The 12,549-nt window shown below is 61.3% G+C and overlaps 1 protein-coding gene across 1 annotated transcript in view; it reads right to left on the bottom strand.

Moving 5' to 3' along the window:
• Positions 1-367: 367 nt before the first annotated feature.
• LOC144938607 (dual specificity tyrosine-phosphorylation-regulated kinase 4-like) overlaps positions 368-12,549 on the bottom strand; it is a 95,128-nt gene continuing 82,946 nt past the window's right edge. Inside the window, exons 8-14 of the mRNA XM_078866595.1 lie at positions 10,830-10,881; positions 8,709-8,881; positions 7,836-7,896; positions 6,334-6,451; positions 5,783-5,846; positions 4,382-4,528; positions 368-583 (exon numbers count right to left, since the gene is read on the bottom strand). Of these exons, the coding sequence (XP_078722721.1) occupies positions 368-583; positions 4,382-4,528; positions 5,783-5,846; positions 6,334-6,451; positions 7,836-7,896; positions 8,709-8,881; positions 10,830-10,881 (831 nt within the window). The remainder of the gene's footprint in view (positions 584-4,381; positions 4,529-5,782; positions 5,847-6,333; positions 6,452-7,835; positions 7,897-8,708; positions 8,882-10,829; positions 10,882-12,549) is intronic.

Raw genomic sequence — 12,549 nt, 5'->3', positions numbered from 1 at the left:
ACACACGTACAATGCTATTTTAACACACACCACGTGGTAGGGTTGTAGCCTGAGATAAGGGGGGTCCTGGGTAAGCTACTGGGCTTAGTCCCGTGTGGTGAGTGTGTGGTGGGGTGAGCGTGTGGTGAGTGCAGTGAGTGGCTGTGTCCAGTCCATGTCTGGCGGCCGCTCTTCAGTCGTCTTCCACAGCTGGTCCCCACGATAGTGAGTGTGGTAAGTGGGTGTGTGTGTGGGGTGAGTGTGTGTGTGGGGTGAGTGTGTGTGTGGGGTGAGTGTGGGGTGAGTGTGTGTGTGTGGCTGGGTGGGTTGTGCAGTGCTGCTGCTCGTGGTCGTGGTGGTTGGCACCGACTCCACCACCACCACACCGTTACTCTGCCGTGGGCCGCCCACCACACAGCAGCAGGTGGAAGATCGAGGAGAGTGAGCGGAGCGCCCTGCCCATTTGGGCCAGGCCCCCTCGCTTCTTTTTCTGCTTCTCCTGCTGCTGCTGTTGCACTTCCTCCTCTTCCATCTGATCCTCCTCTTCTGTCTTCTCCTCCACTTGCATCTTCTCCTCTTCTTCCGTCTCATCCTCCTCCTCTTCCTCCTCCTCGGTCTGATCCTCCTCCACCTCCTCCTCCACCTCCTCCTCCACCTCCTCCTCCACCTCCTCCACCTCCTCCTCCACCTCCTCCTCCTCCACCTCCTCCACCTTTTCCTTATCCTCCACCTCCTCTTTCTCATCCTCCTCCAGTGATGATGATGATGGGGGCTTCTTCTCCAACTCAGCTCTGTGGAGAGAGAGGCAGCAGTACCACAGCGGCGCATCATCATCGTCACGCTGCTACTACAACCAGAGGTCGCAGTCGGTCGCAGTCGGTCTCCACGGCCAGAAGTGGACCTGGCCATCACAAATGAAAGCAGCTCAACCAAGTGGCCGATATCATCATCATCATCATCATCATTGTCACGTGGGGATTCATAGCGGCAGCCAAAATGCTCTAAATGCATATAGATGCATAGAGACCCATACTCATAGAGACCCATAGATATCCAGAGACTTGTGTAGAACCACATAGACCTACAGAGACCCATACTCATAGATGACCCATACAGACCCACAGAGACCCATACTCAGAGACCCTGCACTGAGCATACAGAGGGCGTCTCACCGTGGATCCGTAGCTCCAAAGGCCTCGCTGGTGGTGGGGGTGGCCTCGATGGTGGTGGGGGTGGCCTCGTTGGTGGTGGTTGTGGCCTCGCTGGTGGTGGTTGTGGCCTCGCTGGTGGTGGCCTCGATGGTGATGGTGATGGGGGTGGCCTCGATGGTGGTGGGGGTGGCCTCGCTGGTGGTGGGGGTGGCCTCGCTGGTGGTGGGGGTGACCTCGCTGGTGGTGGGGGTGGCCTCGCTGGTGGTGGGGGTGGCTTCGATGGTGATGGGGGTGGCCTCGCTGGTGATGGAGGTGGTCTCGCTGGTGGTGGGGGTGGCCTCGATGCTGATGGGGGTGGCCTCGCTGATGGTGGGGGTAGCCTCGCTGGTGGTGGCCTCGATGGTGATGGTGATGGGGGCGGCCTCGATGGTGGTGGGGGTGGCCTCGCTGGTGGTGGGGGTGGCCTCGATGGTGATGGGGGTGGCCTCGATGGTGATGGGGGTGGCCTCGCTGGTGATGGGGGTGGCCTCGCTGGTGATGGGGGTGGCCTCGATGGTGATGGGGGTGGCCTCGATGGTGATGGGGGTGGCCTCGCTGGTGGTGGGGGTGGCCTCGCTGGTGGTGGGGGTGGCCTCGCTGGTGGTGGACTCGATGGTGATGGGAGTGGCCTCGATGGTTGTGGAGATAGATTCGATGGTGGTGGGGGTGGCCTCGATGGTGGTGGCCTCGATGGTGGTTGGGGTGGCCTCGATGGTGGTGGGGGTGGCCTCGATGGTGGTGGGGGTGACCTCGATGGTGGTGGGGGTGGCCTCGCTGGTGGTGGGGGTGACCTCGATGCTGATGGGGGTGGCCTCGCTGATGGTGGGGGTAGCCTCGCTGGTGGTGGCCTCGATGGTGATGGTGATGGGGGCGGCCTCGATGGTGGTGGGGGTGGCCTCGCTGGTGGTGGCCTCGATGGTGTTGGGGGTGGCCTCGATGGTGGTTGGGGTGGCCTCGATGGTGGTTGGGGTGGCCTCGATGGTGGTGGGGGTGGCCTCGATGGTGGTGGGGGTGGCCTCGATGGTGGTGGGGGTGGCCTCGCTGATGGTGGGGGTGGCCTCGCTGGTGGTGGCCTCGATGGTGATGGGGGTGGCCTTGATGGTGGTGGGGGTGGCCTCGATGGTGGTTGGGGTGGCCTCGATGGTGGTGGGGGTGGCCTGAATGGTGGTGGGAGTGGCCTGGATGGTGGTGGGGGTGGCCTCGATGGTGGTGGGGGTGGCCTCGATGGTGGTGGGGGTGGCCTGGATGGTGGTGGGGGTGGCCTGGATGGTGGTGGGGGTGGCCTCGATGGTGGTGGGGGTGGCCTGCATGGTGGTGGGGGTGGCCTGGATGGTGGTGGGGGTGGCATGGATGGTGGTGGGGGTGGCCTGGATGGTGGTGGGGGTGGCCTCGATGGTGGTGGGGGTGGCCTCGATGGTGATGGGCATGGCCTCGATGGTGGTGGCCTCGATGGTGGTGGGGGTGACCTCGATGGTGGTGGGGGTGGCTTCCATGGTGGTTGGGGTGGCCTCGATGGTGGTGGGGGTGGCTTCCATGGTGGTTGGGGTGGCCTCGATGGTGGTGGGGGTGGCCTGGATGGTGGTGGGGGTGGCATGGATGGTGGTGGGGGTGGCCTCGATGGTGGTGGGGGTGGCCTGGATGGTGGTGGGGGTGGCCTGGATGGTGGTGGGGGTGGCCTCGATGGTGGTGGGGGTGGCCTCGATGGTGGTGGGGGTGGCCTCGCTGATGGTGGGGGTGGCCTCGCTGGTGGTGGGGGTGGCCTCGCTGGTGGTGGGGGTGGCCTCGCTGGTGGTGGGGGTGGCCTCGCTGGTGGTGGGGGTGGCCTCGCTGGTGGTGGGGGTGGCCTCGCTGGTGGTGGGGGTGGCCTCGCTGGTGGTGGGGGTGGCCTCGCTAGTGGTGGGGGAGGCCTCGATGGTGGTGGCCTCGATGGTGGTTGGGGTGGCCTCGATGGTGGTGGGGGTGGCCTCGATGGTGGTGGGGGTGGCCTCGATGGTGGTGGGGGTGGCCTCGATGGTGGTGGGGGTGGCCTCGATGCTGATGGGGGTGGCCTCGCTGATGGTGGGGGTAGCCTCGCTGGTGGTGGCCTCGATGGTGATGGTGATGGGGGCGGCCTCGATGGTGGTGGGGGTGGCCTCGCTGGTGGTGGCCTCGATGGTGTTGGGGGTGGCCTCGATGGTGGTTGGGGTGGCCTCGATGGTGGTTGGGGTGGCATCGATGGTGGTTGGGGTGGCCTCGATGGTGGTGGGGGTGGCCTCGATGGTGGTGGGGGTGGCCTCGATGGTGGTGGGGGTGGACTCGCTGATGGTGGGGGTGGCCTCGCTGGTGGTGGCCTCGATGGTGATGGGGGTGGCCTCGATGGTGGTGGGGGTGGCCTCGATGGTGGTTGGGGTGGCCTCGATGGTGGTGGGGGTGGCCTGGATGGTGGTGGGAGTGGCCTGGATGGTGGTGGGGGTGGCCTCGATGGTGGTGGGAGTGGCCTCGATGGTGGTGGGGGTGGCCTGGATGGTGGTGGGGGTGGCCTGGATGGTGGTGGGGGTGGCCTCGATGGTGGTGGGGGTGGCCTGCATGGTGGTGGGGGTGGCCTGGATGGTGGTGGGGGTGGCATGGATGGTGGTGGGGGTGGCCTGGATGGTGGTGGGGGTGGCCTCGATGGTGGTGGGGGTGGCCTCGATGGTGATGGGCATGGCCTCGATGGTGGTGGGTGTGGCCTCGATGGTGGTGGGGGTGACCTCGATGGTGGTGGGGGTGGCTTCCATGGTGGTTGGGGTGGCCTCGATGGTGGTGGGGGTGGCTTCCATGGTGGTTGGGGTGGCCTCGATGGTGGTGGGGGAGGCCTGGATGGTGGTGGGGGTGGCATGGATGGTGGTGGGGGTGGCCTCGATGGTGGTGGGGGTGGCCTGCATGGTGGTGGGGGTGGCCTGGATGGTGGTGGGGGTGGCCTCGATGGTGGTGGGGGTGGCCTCGATGGTGGTGGGGGTGGCCTCGCTGATGGTGGGGGTGGCCTCGCTGGTAGTGGGGGTGGCCTCGCTGGTGGTGGGGGTGGCCTCGCTGGTGGTGGGGGTGGCCTCGCTGGTGGTGGGGGTGGCCTCGCTGGTGGTGGGGGTGGCCTCGCTGGTGGTGGGGGTGGCCTCACTGGTGGTGGTGGTGGCCTCGCTGGTGGTGGTGGTGGCCTCGCTGGTGGTGGGGGTGGCCTCGCTGGTGGTGGGGGTGGCCTCGCTGGTGGTGGGGGTGGCCTCGCTGGTGGTGGGGGTGGCCTCGCTGGTGGTGGGGGTGGCCTCGCTGGTGGTGGGGGTGGCCTCGCTGGTGGTGGGGGTGGCCTCGCTGGTGGTGGGGGTGGCTTCGCTGGTGGTGGGGGTGGCCTCAATGCTGATGGGGGTGGCCTCGCTGATGGTGGGGGTGGCCTCGCTGGTGGTGGCCTCGATGGTGATGGGGGTGGCCTCGATGGTTGTGGGGATAGACTCGATGGTGGTGGGGGTGGCCTCGATGGTGGTTGGGGTGGCCTCGATGGTGGTGGGGGTGGCCTGGATGGTGGTGGGAGTGGCCTGGATGGTGGTGGGGGTGGCCTCGATGGTGGTGGGGGTGGCCTCGATGGTGGTGGGGGTGGCCTCGATGGTGGTGGGGGTGGCCTCGATGGTGGTGGGGGTGGCCTGGATGGTGGTGGGGGTGGCCTGGATGGTGGTGGGGGTGGCCTCGATGGTGGTGGGGGTGGCCTGCATGGTGGTGGGGGTGGCCTGGATGGTGGTGGGGGTGGCATGGATGGTGGTGGGGGTGGCCTGGATGGTGGTGGGGGTGGCCTCGATGGTGGTGGGGATGGCCTCGATGGTGATGGGCATGGCCTCGATGGTGGTGGGGGTGGCCTCGATGGTGGTGGGGGTGACCTCGATGGTGGTGGGGGTGGCTTCCATGGTGGTTGGGGTGGCCTCGATGGTGGTGGGGGTGGCCTGGATGGTGGTGGGGGTGGCCTCGATGGTGGTGGGGGTGGCCTGCATGGTGGTGGGGGTGGCCTGGATGGTGGTGGGGGTGGCCTCGATGGTGGTGGGGGTGGCATGGATGGTGGTGGGGGTGGCCTCGATGGTGGTGGGGGTGGCCTCGATGGTGGTGGGGGTGGCCTCGATGGTGGTGGGGGTGGCCTGGATGGTGGTGGGGGTGGCCTGGATGGTGGTGGGGGTGGCCTGGATGGTGGTGGGGGTGGCCTCGATGGTGGTGGGGGTGGCCTCGATGGTGGTGGGGGTGGCCTGGATGGTGGTGGGGGTGGCCTGGATGGTGGTGGGGGTGGCCTCGATGGTGATGGGCATGGCCTCGATGGTGGTGGGGGTGGCCTCGATGGTGGTGGGGGTGACCTCGATGGTGGTGGGGGTGGCTTCCATGGTGGTTGGGGTGGCCTCGATGGTGGTTGGGGTGGCCTCGATGGTGGTGGGGGTGGCCTGGATGGTGGTCGGGGTGGCCTGGATGGTGGTGGGGGTGGCCTGGATGGTGGTGTGGGTGGCCTCGATGGTGGTGGGGGTGGCCTCGATTGTGGTGGGGGTGGCCTCGATTGTGGTGGGGGTGGTCTGGATGGTGGTGGGGGTGGTCTGGATGGTGGTGGGGGTGGCCTCGATGGTGGTGGGGGTGGCCTGGTTCTGGAACCAGCTGTGACTCAGTGCCTGCTCCGGTGTCATGCGGAGTTCTGGATCCCACCTGGGGGGGCGGGGGGGATGGTGAGAGGGGAGGTGAGGATTTGACGTTCCCATCTGTACGTGTGTACGTGTGTGTGTAATGGAGAGCGGTGGTGCTATGAACCCGGCAGAAACCCGAGTTAGATTCCTGCTCATGGCCAACACCATTGACAGCGATTATATTATTTGAAACGGTCCTGGGCCTCCCCTAGGTCGACTCAGCCTCAAATGAGTACCTGGTTTAGCGGTGTGTAAACATCGCCACTGGCGAGACAAAGGTGGCCGGGCGTGGTGGTGCTGGCCACCCACCTCCTCTGTGTGTGCCACAGTGCCAGTAGCCTTCATAGGCGGTGCTGCTACTCGCTACTGATAACATCACTTGCCCCTACAGCCTGTTAGAGGCAACACGGGGATTTTTGTGTATAGGTGCTGCTACTCGCTACTACTAACAGCACTTGCCCCTACAGTCTGCTTGAGGCTACATGGGGGGTCTTTGTCTGTGTTCTTACTGCAGGCAGCTGCTAATGAAGGCCACCAGCTGAGCTCCACATCCCCGCAACACCAAATGCAGGGGGACACTTGCCGGGAGTCGTTTCCTGGCCGGGCAGTGAGGCTGGCCGGCCTCGTCTGTAGGACAGAGACAGAGAGATATACATACACACAGAGAGAGAAAGAGACAGAGAGATAAACAGAGATACAGAGAAAGAGCAAGAGAGACAGAGAGAGAGACACATACACACAGAGACAGAGAGATGGAAATAGAGACATAGAGACGGAAAGAGAGACACACAGAGAGAGCCACGCACAGTGTCACCAACCACCACATCACCCACCCACCCACTCACCCACCCACATACCCACCCACATACCCACCAACTCACTCACCCACCTACCCACTCAGCCACCCACATACCCACCCACATACCCACCAACTCACTCACCCACCTACCCACTCACGCACCCACATACCCACCCACATACCCACCAACTCACTCACCCACCTACCCACTCACCCACCCACATACCCACCAACTCACTCACCCACCTACCCACCCACCCACCTACCCACCCACTCACCCCCCTACCCACCTACCCACCTACCCATCCACTCACCCACCCACCTACCCACCCACTCACCCACCTACCCACCCACTCACCAACCTACCAACAACCTACCCACCCACGCACACACTTACCCACCTACCCATCTACCCATCTACCCACCCACGCGACGGTTCTTTATCGACCCACCCAGGTCGTTACTGAGTGGGCCCAAACCCCCAGCTCTTCCCTCTCCCTCCCACCAGGCCCCCCCAACCAACACACCAGCACCATCGCCACCACCAACACCTCACCATCATTACCTCACCACCACCCCACCACCTCACCACCAGTACCACCACCTCACCACCACACCGCTACCCCTACAACACCACCACCTCACCACTACCACCTCTACACCACCACCAAACCACGACCACCACCTCACCACCACCACACCACCACACCGCTAGCCCTACACCACCACCACCTCACCACCACTTCGCCACCACCATTGCCACCTCTACACCACCACTACCACCATACCACCACACTGCTACCCCTGCAACACCACCACATCACCACCACCACTACACCACCACCTCACCACCACCACTGCCACCTCTACACCACCACCAGGACCATCACAACACCACCACCATCGCCACCTCACCCCCACTACCTCTCCACCACCTCACCACCACACCGCTACCCCTACAACACCACCTCACCACCACCACCACACTACCACCACACCATCACCACCTCACCACCACACCGCTACCCCTAGAACACCACCACCTCACCACCACCACACCACCACCACCATCGCCACCACCAACAACTCTCCACCACGACCTCACCACTACCTCACCACCACCACCTCACCACTGCCACCTCTACACCACCACAACTACCACACCACCTCTACACCATCACCACACCACCATCACACCACCCTTCAACTCACCAAAGTAGGCTGCTCTTTTGCGAGCTTTCTCCACCATTTCTTTTGGAGGCATGCCCAGGATCTGTGCAACCGTTTCAAGACAGAGACACAGAGAGACACACGCATGTTACACGGATGTTACACGCGTGTTACACACGGGGACCTATAGAGAGACCCATAGAGGTCCAGAGACTCATATATAATCATTGGAATCCACAGAGACCCACACTAAAACTGAATTATTTTTATTTCACCAGGTAAGGCCCCACTGAGCTACGTTTTTCATCGGCCGTACGACGGAAGACCTGAACGTGACATTATCGTTGTTGCTCAGCGCATCTGGCATCATGGGTGAGTAGGTGGGTGGGTAAGTGGGTGGGTGAGTGGGTGGGTGAGTGGGTGGGTGAGTGGATGGGTGAGTGAGTGGGTAGGTGGGTGAGTGAGTGGGTGGGTAAGTCGGTGGGTGTGTAGGTGGGTGGGTGACTGGGTGGGTAGGTGGGTGGGTCAATGAGTAGGTGGGTGGGTGGGTGAAGGGGTGGGTGAGTGGGTGGGTAGGTGAAGGGGTGGGTGAGTGGGTGGGTAGGTGGATGAATGAGTGGGTGGGTAGGTAGGTGAGTGAGTGGGTGGTTACGTGGGTGTGTAGGTGGGTGGGTGGCTGGGTAAGTAGGTGGGTGAGTGGGAGGGTAAGTAGGTAGATGGGTGGGTGGGTAGGTGTGTGGGTGAGTGAGTGGATGGGTAGGTAGGTGGGTGGGTAGGTGAGTGGGAGGGTGGGTGGTTGGGTGGCTGGTTGGGTGACTGGCTGACAGGGTTGGGTGACTGAGTGACTAGCTGGGTGACTGGTTGGCTGTGGGCCAGGTCGTCGCTCGATGCCCCCCAGAGAGGCTCTCCAGTCACCTCGATACAGCATGCCAGGTGGTCGTCGCGGCTGAACGAGAGGAAGAGGTCCCTGTCGGTGGCCAGCTTGGCTACGGTGCATCCCAGCGACCATGTGTCCACAGCACAGGTCGCCGGGTAGCCGAGAAGCACCTCAGGGGCCACGTATGCGAGGGTTGCTCCCACGTGCGAGGCTGTGCAGACGACAAGAACAGCAGCAGTGATGATGATGATGAATGTAGACTGGGTACGTGTGTGTAGGTGGGTAAGTGTGTGTAGGTGGGTGGGTGGGTTGTGTGGCTGGGGCGGTGGCTGGGTGGGTGGGTGGGTGGATGGTTGGGTGGGTGAGTGGGTGGGTGAGTGAGTGGGTAGATGGCTGGCTGGGTGGATGGGTGGGTGGATGGCTGGCTGGCTGGGTGGATGGGTGGGTGGATGGCTGGGTGGGTGGATGGATAAATAGGTGGGTGGGTGGGTGGGTGAGTGGGTGGGTGGGTGGGTGGGTGGGTGGGTGAGTGGGTGGGTGGGGGGATGGGTGTGTGGGTGGCTGGATGGGCAGGTCAGTGGGTGAGTGGGTGGGTGGCTGGATGGGTCGGTGGGTGGATGGGTGGGTGGGTGCATAGATGGATGGGTGGGTGTATGGCTGGGTGGATGAGTGGGTGGATGCCTGGATGGGTGGGTGGATGGCTGGGTGAGTGGGTGGCTGGATGGCTGGGTGGGTGGATGGATGGATGGGTAGGTGCGTGGGTGGATGGCTGGGTGGGTGTGTGGATGGATGGCTGGGTGGGTGGATGGATGTCTGGGTAGGTGGATGGATAGATGGATGGGTGAGTGGGTGTATGGGTGGATGGGTGTGTGGGTGGGTGGTTGGATGGGGGAGTCGGTGGGTGGATGGGTGGGTGGGTGGGTGGGTGGATGGATGGATGGATGGCTGGCTGGCTGGGTGGGTGGGTGAGTGGGTGGGTGAGTGGGTGGCTGGATGGCTGGGTGGGTGGATGGCTGGGTGGGTGGATGGCTGGGTGGGTGGATAGGTGGGTAGATGAGTGGGTGGATGAGTGGGTGGGTGGATGGATGGATGGATAGATGGATGGGTGGGTGGGTGAGTGGGTGGCTGGGTCAGTGGCTGGGTGGCTGGGTCAGTGGCTGGTTGGCTGGGTCAGTGGCTGCGTGGGTGGGTGGATGGCTGGCTGGCTGGCTGGGTGGGTGAGTGGGTGGGTGGGTGAGCGGGTGGATGGGCGGGTTTGAGCGGATGGATGGGTGGATGGGTGGGTGGATGGATGGGTGGGTGGGTGGATGGGTGGGTGGGTGGATGGATGGGTGGGTGGATGGATGGGTGGGTGGATGGGTGGGTGGGTGGATGGGTGGGTGGGTGGGTGGATGGGTGGGTGGGTGGGTGGATGGGTGGGTGGGTGGGTGGGTGGGTGGGTGGATGGGTGGGTGGGTGGGTGGGTGGATGGATGGGTGGGTGGGTGGGTGAGTGGGTGTGTGGGTGGATAGGTGTGTGGGTGGGTGGGTGGGTGGATGGGTGGGTGGGTGGGTGGATGGCTGGCTGGGTGGGTGGATGGCTGGGTGGGTGGATGCATGGATGGATAGATGGATGGGTGGGTGAGTGGGTGGGTGGATGGGTCAGTGGCTGGGTGGGTGGATGGCTGGGTGGGTGGGTGCATGGATGGATAGATGGATGGGTGGGTGGGTGGATGGGTGGGTGGATGGGTGGGTGGATGGGTGGGTGGCTTGATGGTGGGTCGGTGGGTGAGTTGATGGGTGGGTGCATAGATGGGTTGATGGGCAAATGGATGTGTAGGTGGGTGGATGGGTGGGTGGGTAAGCAGGTGGGTGGATGGGTCAGTGGGTGGGTGGATAGGTGGGTAGATTAGTGGGTGGATGTGCTGGGTGGATGGGTGGGTGGATGGGTGGGTGGGTGGATGGGTGGGTGGGTGTGTGGGGGTGTCAGTGGGTGGATGAGTAGGTGGGTGGGTGAGTGAGTGGGTGGATGGATGGGTGGGTGTGTGTGGGTGTCAGTGGGTGGATGAGTAAGTGGGTGGGTGAGTGAGTGGGTGGATGGATGGGTGGGTGTGTGTGGGTGTCTCCACCAATCCACACCCACTCACACATGTTTGTGCGTGTGGGGGGGTGTCCACTCACTTTTGCCGTCCACAAAGAAGCCGTCCGCGATGTTCGTCAACAGAACGTTGCTCTGGACGGGGAGCGATTCACACCCAGAATGGTCAAGGCGGTGAGTGTCGTCTACGACCGAGCGTCTGTGCAGGGGGACTGCCTCCGCTCACAGACGTTGGACTTACGGACGTTTAAGAGATATGCGCAAAAAAAACAGTGACATCTACATCTGCAGAACGTGAAGAACCTGTGGCATCTACATCAACAGAACACGAAGAACCTGTGGCACCTACAGAACGGGAAGAACCAGTGGCATCTACATCTACAAAACATGAAAAACCAGTGGCATCTACATCTACGGAACGTGAAAAACCAGTGGCATCGACATCTGCAGAACGTGAACAACCAGTGGCATCCACATCTACAGAACGTGACGGACCAGTGGCATCTACATCTATAGAACATGAAGAACCAGTGGCATCTACATAAACAGAACATGAAGAACCTATGGCACCTCCAGAACGGGAAGAACCAGTGGCATCTACATCTACAGAACATGAAAAACCAGTGGAATTGACATCTACAGAACGTGAAGAACCAGTGGCATCTACATCTACAGAACGTGACGGATCAGTGGCATCTACATCAACAGAACAGAAAAAACCTGTGGCACCTACAGAACGGGAAGAACCAGTGGCATCTACATCTACAAAACATGAAAAACCAATGGCATCTACATCTACAGAACGTGAAAAACCAGTGGCATCTACATCTGCAGAACGTGAACAACCAGTGGCATCTACATCTACAGAACGTGACGGACCAGTGGCATCTACATCTACAGAACGTGAAGAACCAGTGGCATCTACATCAACAGAACATGAAGAACCTATGGCACCTCCAGAACGTGAAGAACCAGTGGTATCTACATCAACAAAACAGGAAAAACCTGTGGCACGTACAGAACGGGAAGAACCAGTGGCATCTACATCTACAGAACATGAAAAACCAGTGGAATCGACATCTACAGAACGTGAAGAACCAGTGGCATCTACAGAATGTGAAGAACCAGTGGTATCTACGTCTGCAGAACGTGAAGAACCAGTGGCATCTACATCTGCAGAAAATGTAGAACCATTTGCATCTACATCTGCAGAAAATGTATAACCATTTGCATCTACATCTACAGAACGTCAAGAACCAGTGGCATCTATATCTACAGAACGTGAAGAACCAGTGGCATCTACATCTACAGAACGTGACGGACCAGTGGCATCTACATCTGCGGAACGTGAAAAACTAGTGGCATCTACATCTACAGAAAGTGAAGAACCAGTGGAATCTACATCTGCAGAACGTGAAGAACCAGTGGCATCTACATCTACAGAAAATGTAGAACCATTTGCATCCACATCTGCAAAACACGAAGAATGAGTGGCATCTACATCTGCAGAATGTGAAGAACCAGTGACATATACATCTGCAGATCGTGAAGAACCAGTGGGATCTAGATCTACAGAACCTGAAGAACCAGTGGTGGCTACATCGGCAGAACATGAAGAACCAATGGCATCTACATCTACAGAACGTGAAAAACCAGTGGCATCTACATCTGCAGAACGTGAACAACCAGTGGCATCTACATCTACAGAACGTGACGGACCAGTGGCATCTACATCTACAGAACGTGAAGAACCAGTGGCATCTACATCAACAGAACATGAAGAACCTATGGCACCTCCAGAAC

This window comes from Lampetra fluviatilis, chromosome 22, assembly GCF_964198595.1.
Source record: "Lampetra fluviatilis chromosome 22, kcLamFluv1.1, whole genome shotgun sequence".
NCBI classification, from domain to species: domain Eukaryota; kingdom Metazoa; phylum Chordata; class Hyperoartia; order Petromyzontiformes; family Petromyzontidae; genus Lampetra; species Lampetra fluviatilis.
The sequence above is the reverse complement of the archived record's forward strand: the minus strand, read 5'-3'. Positions and strand labels throughout refer to the sequence as shown.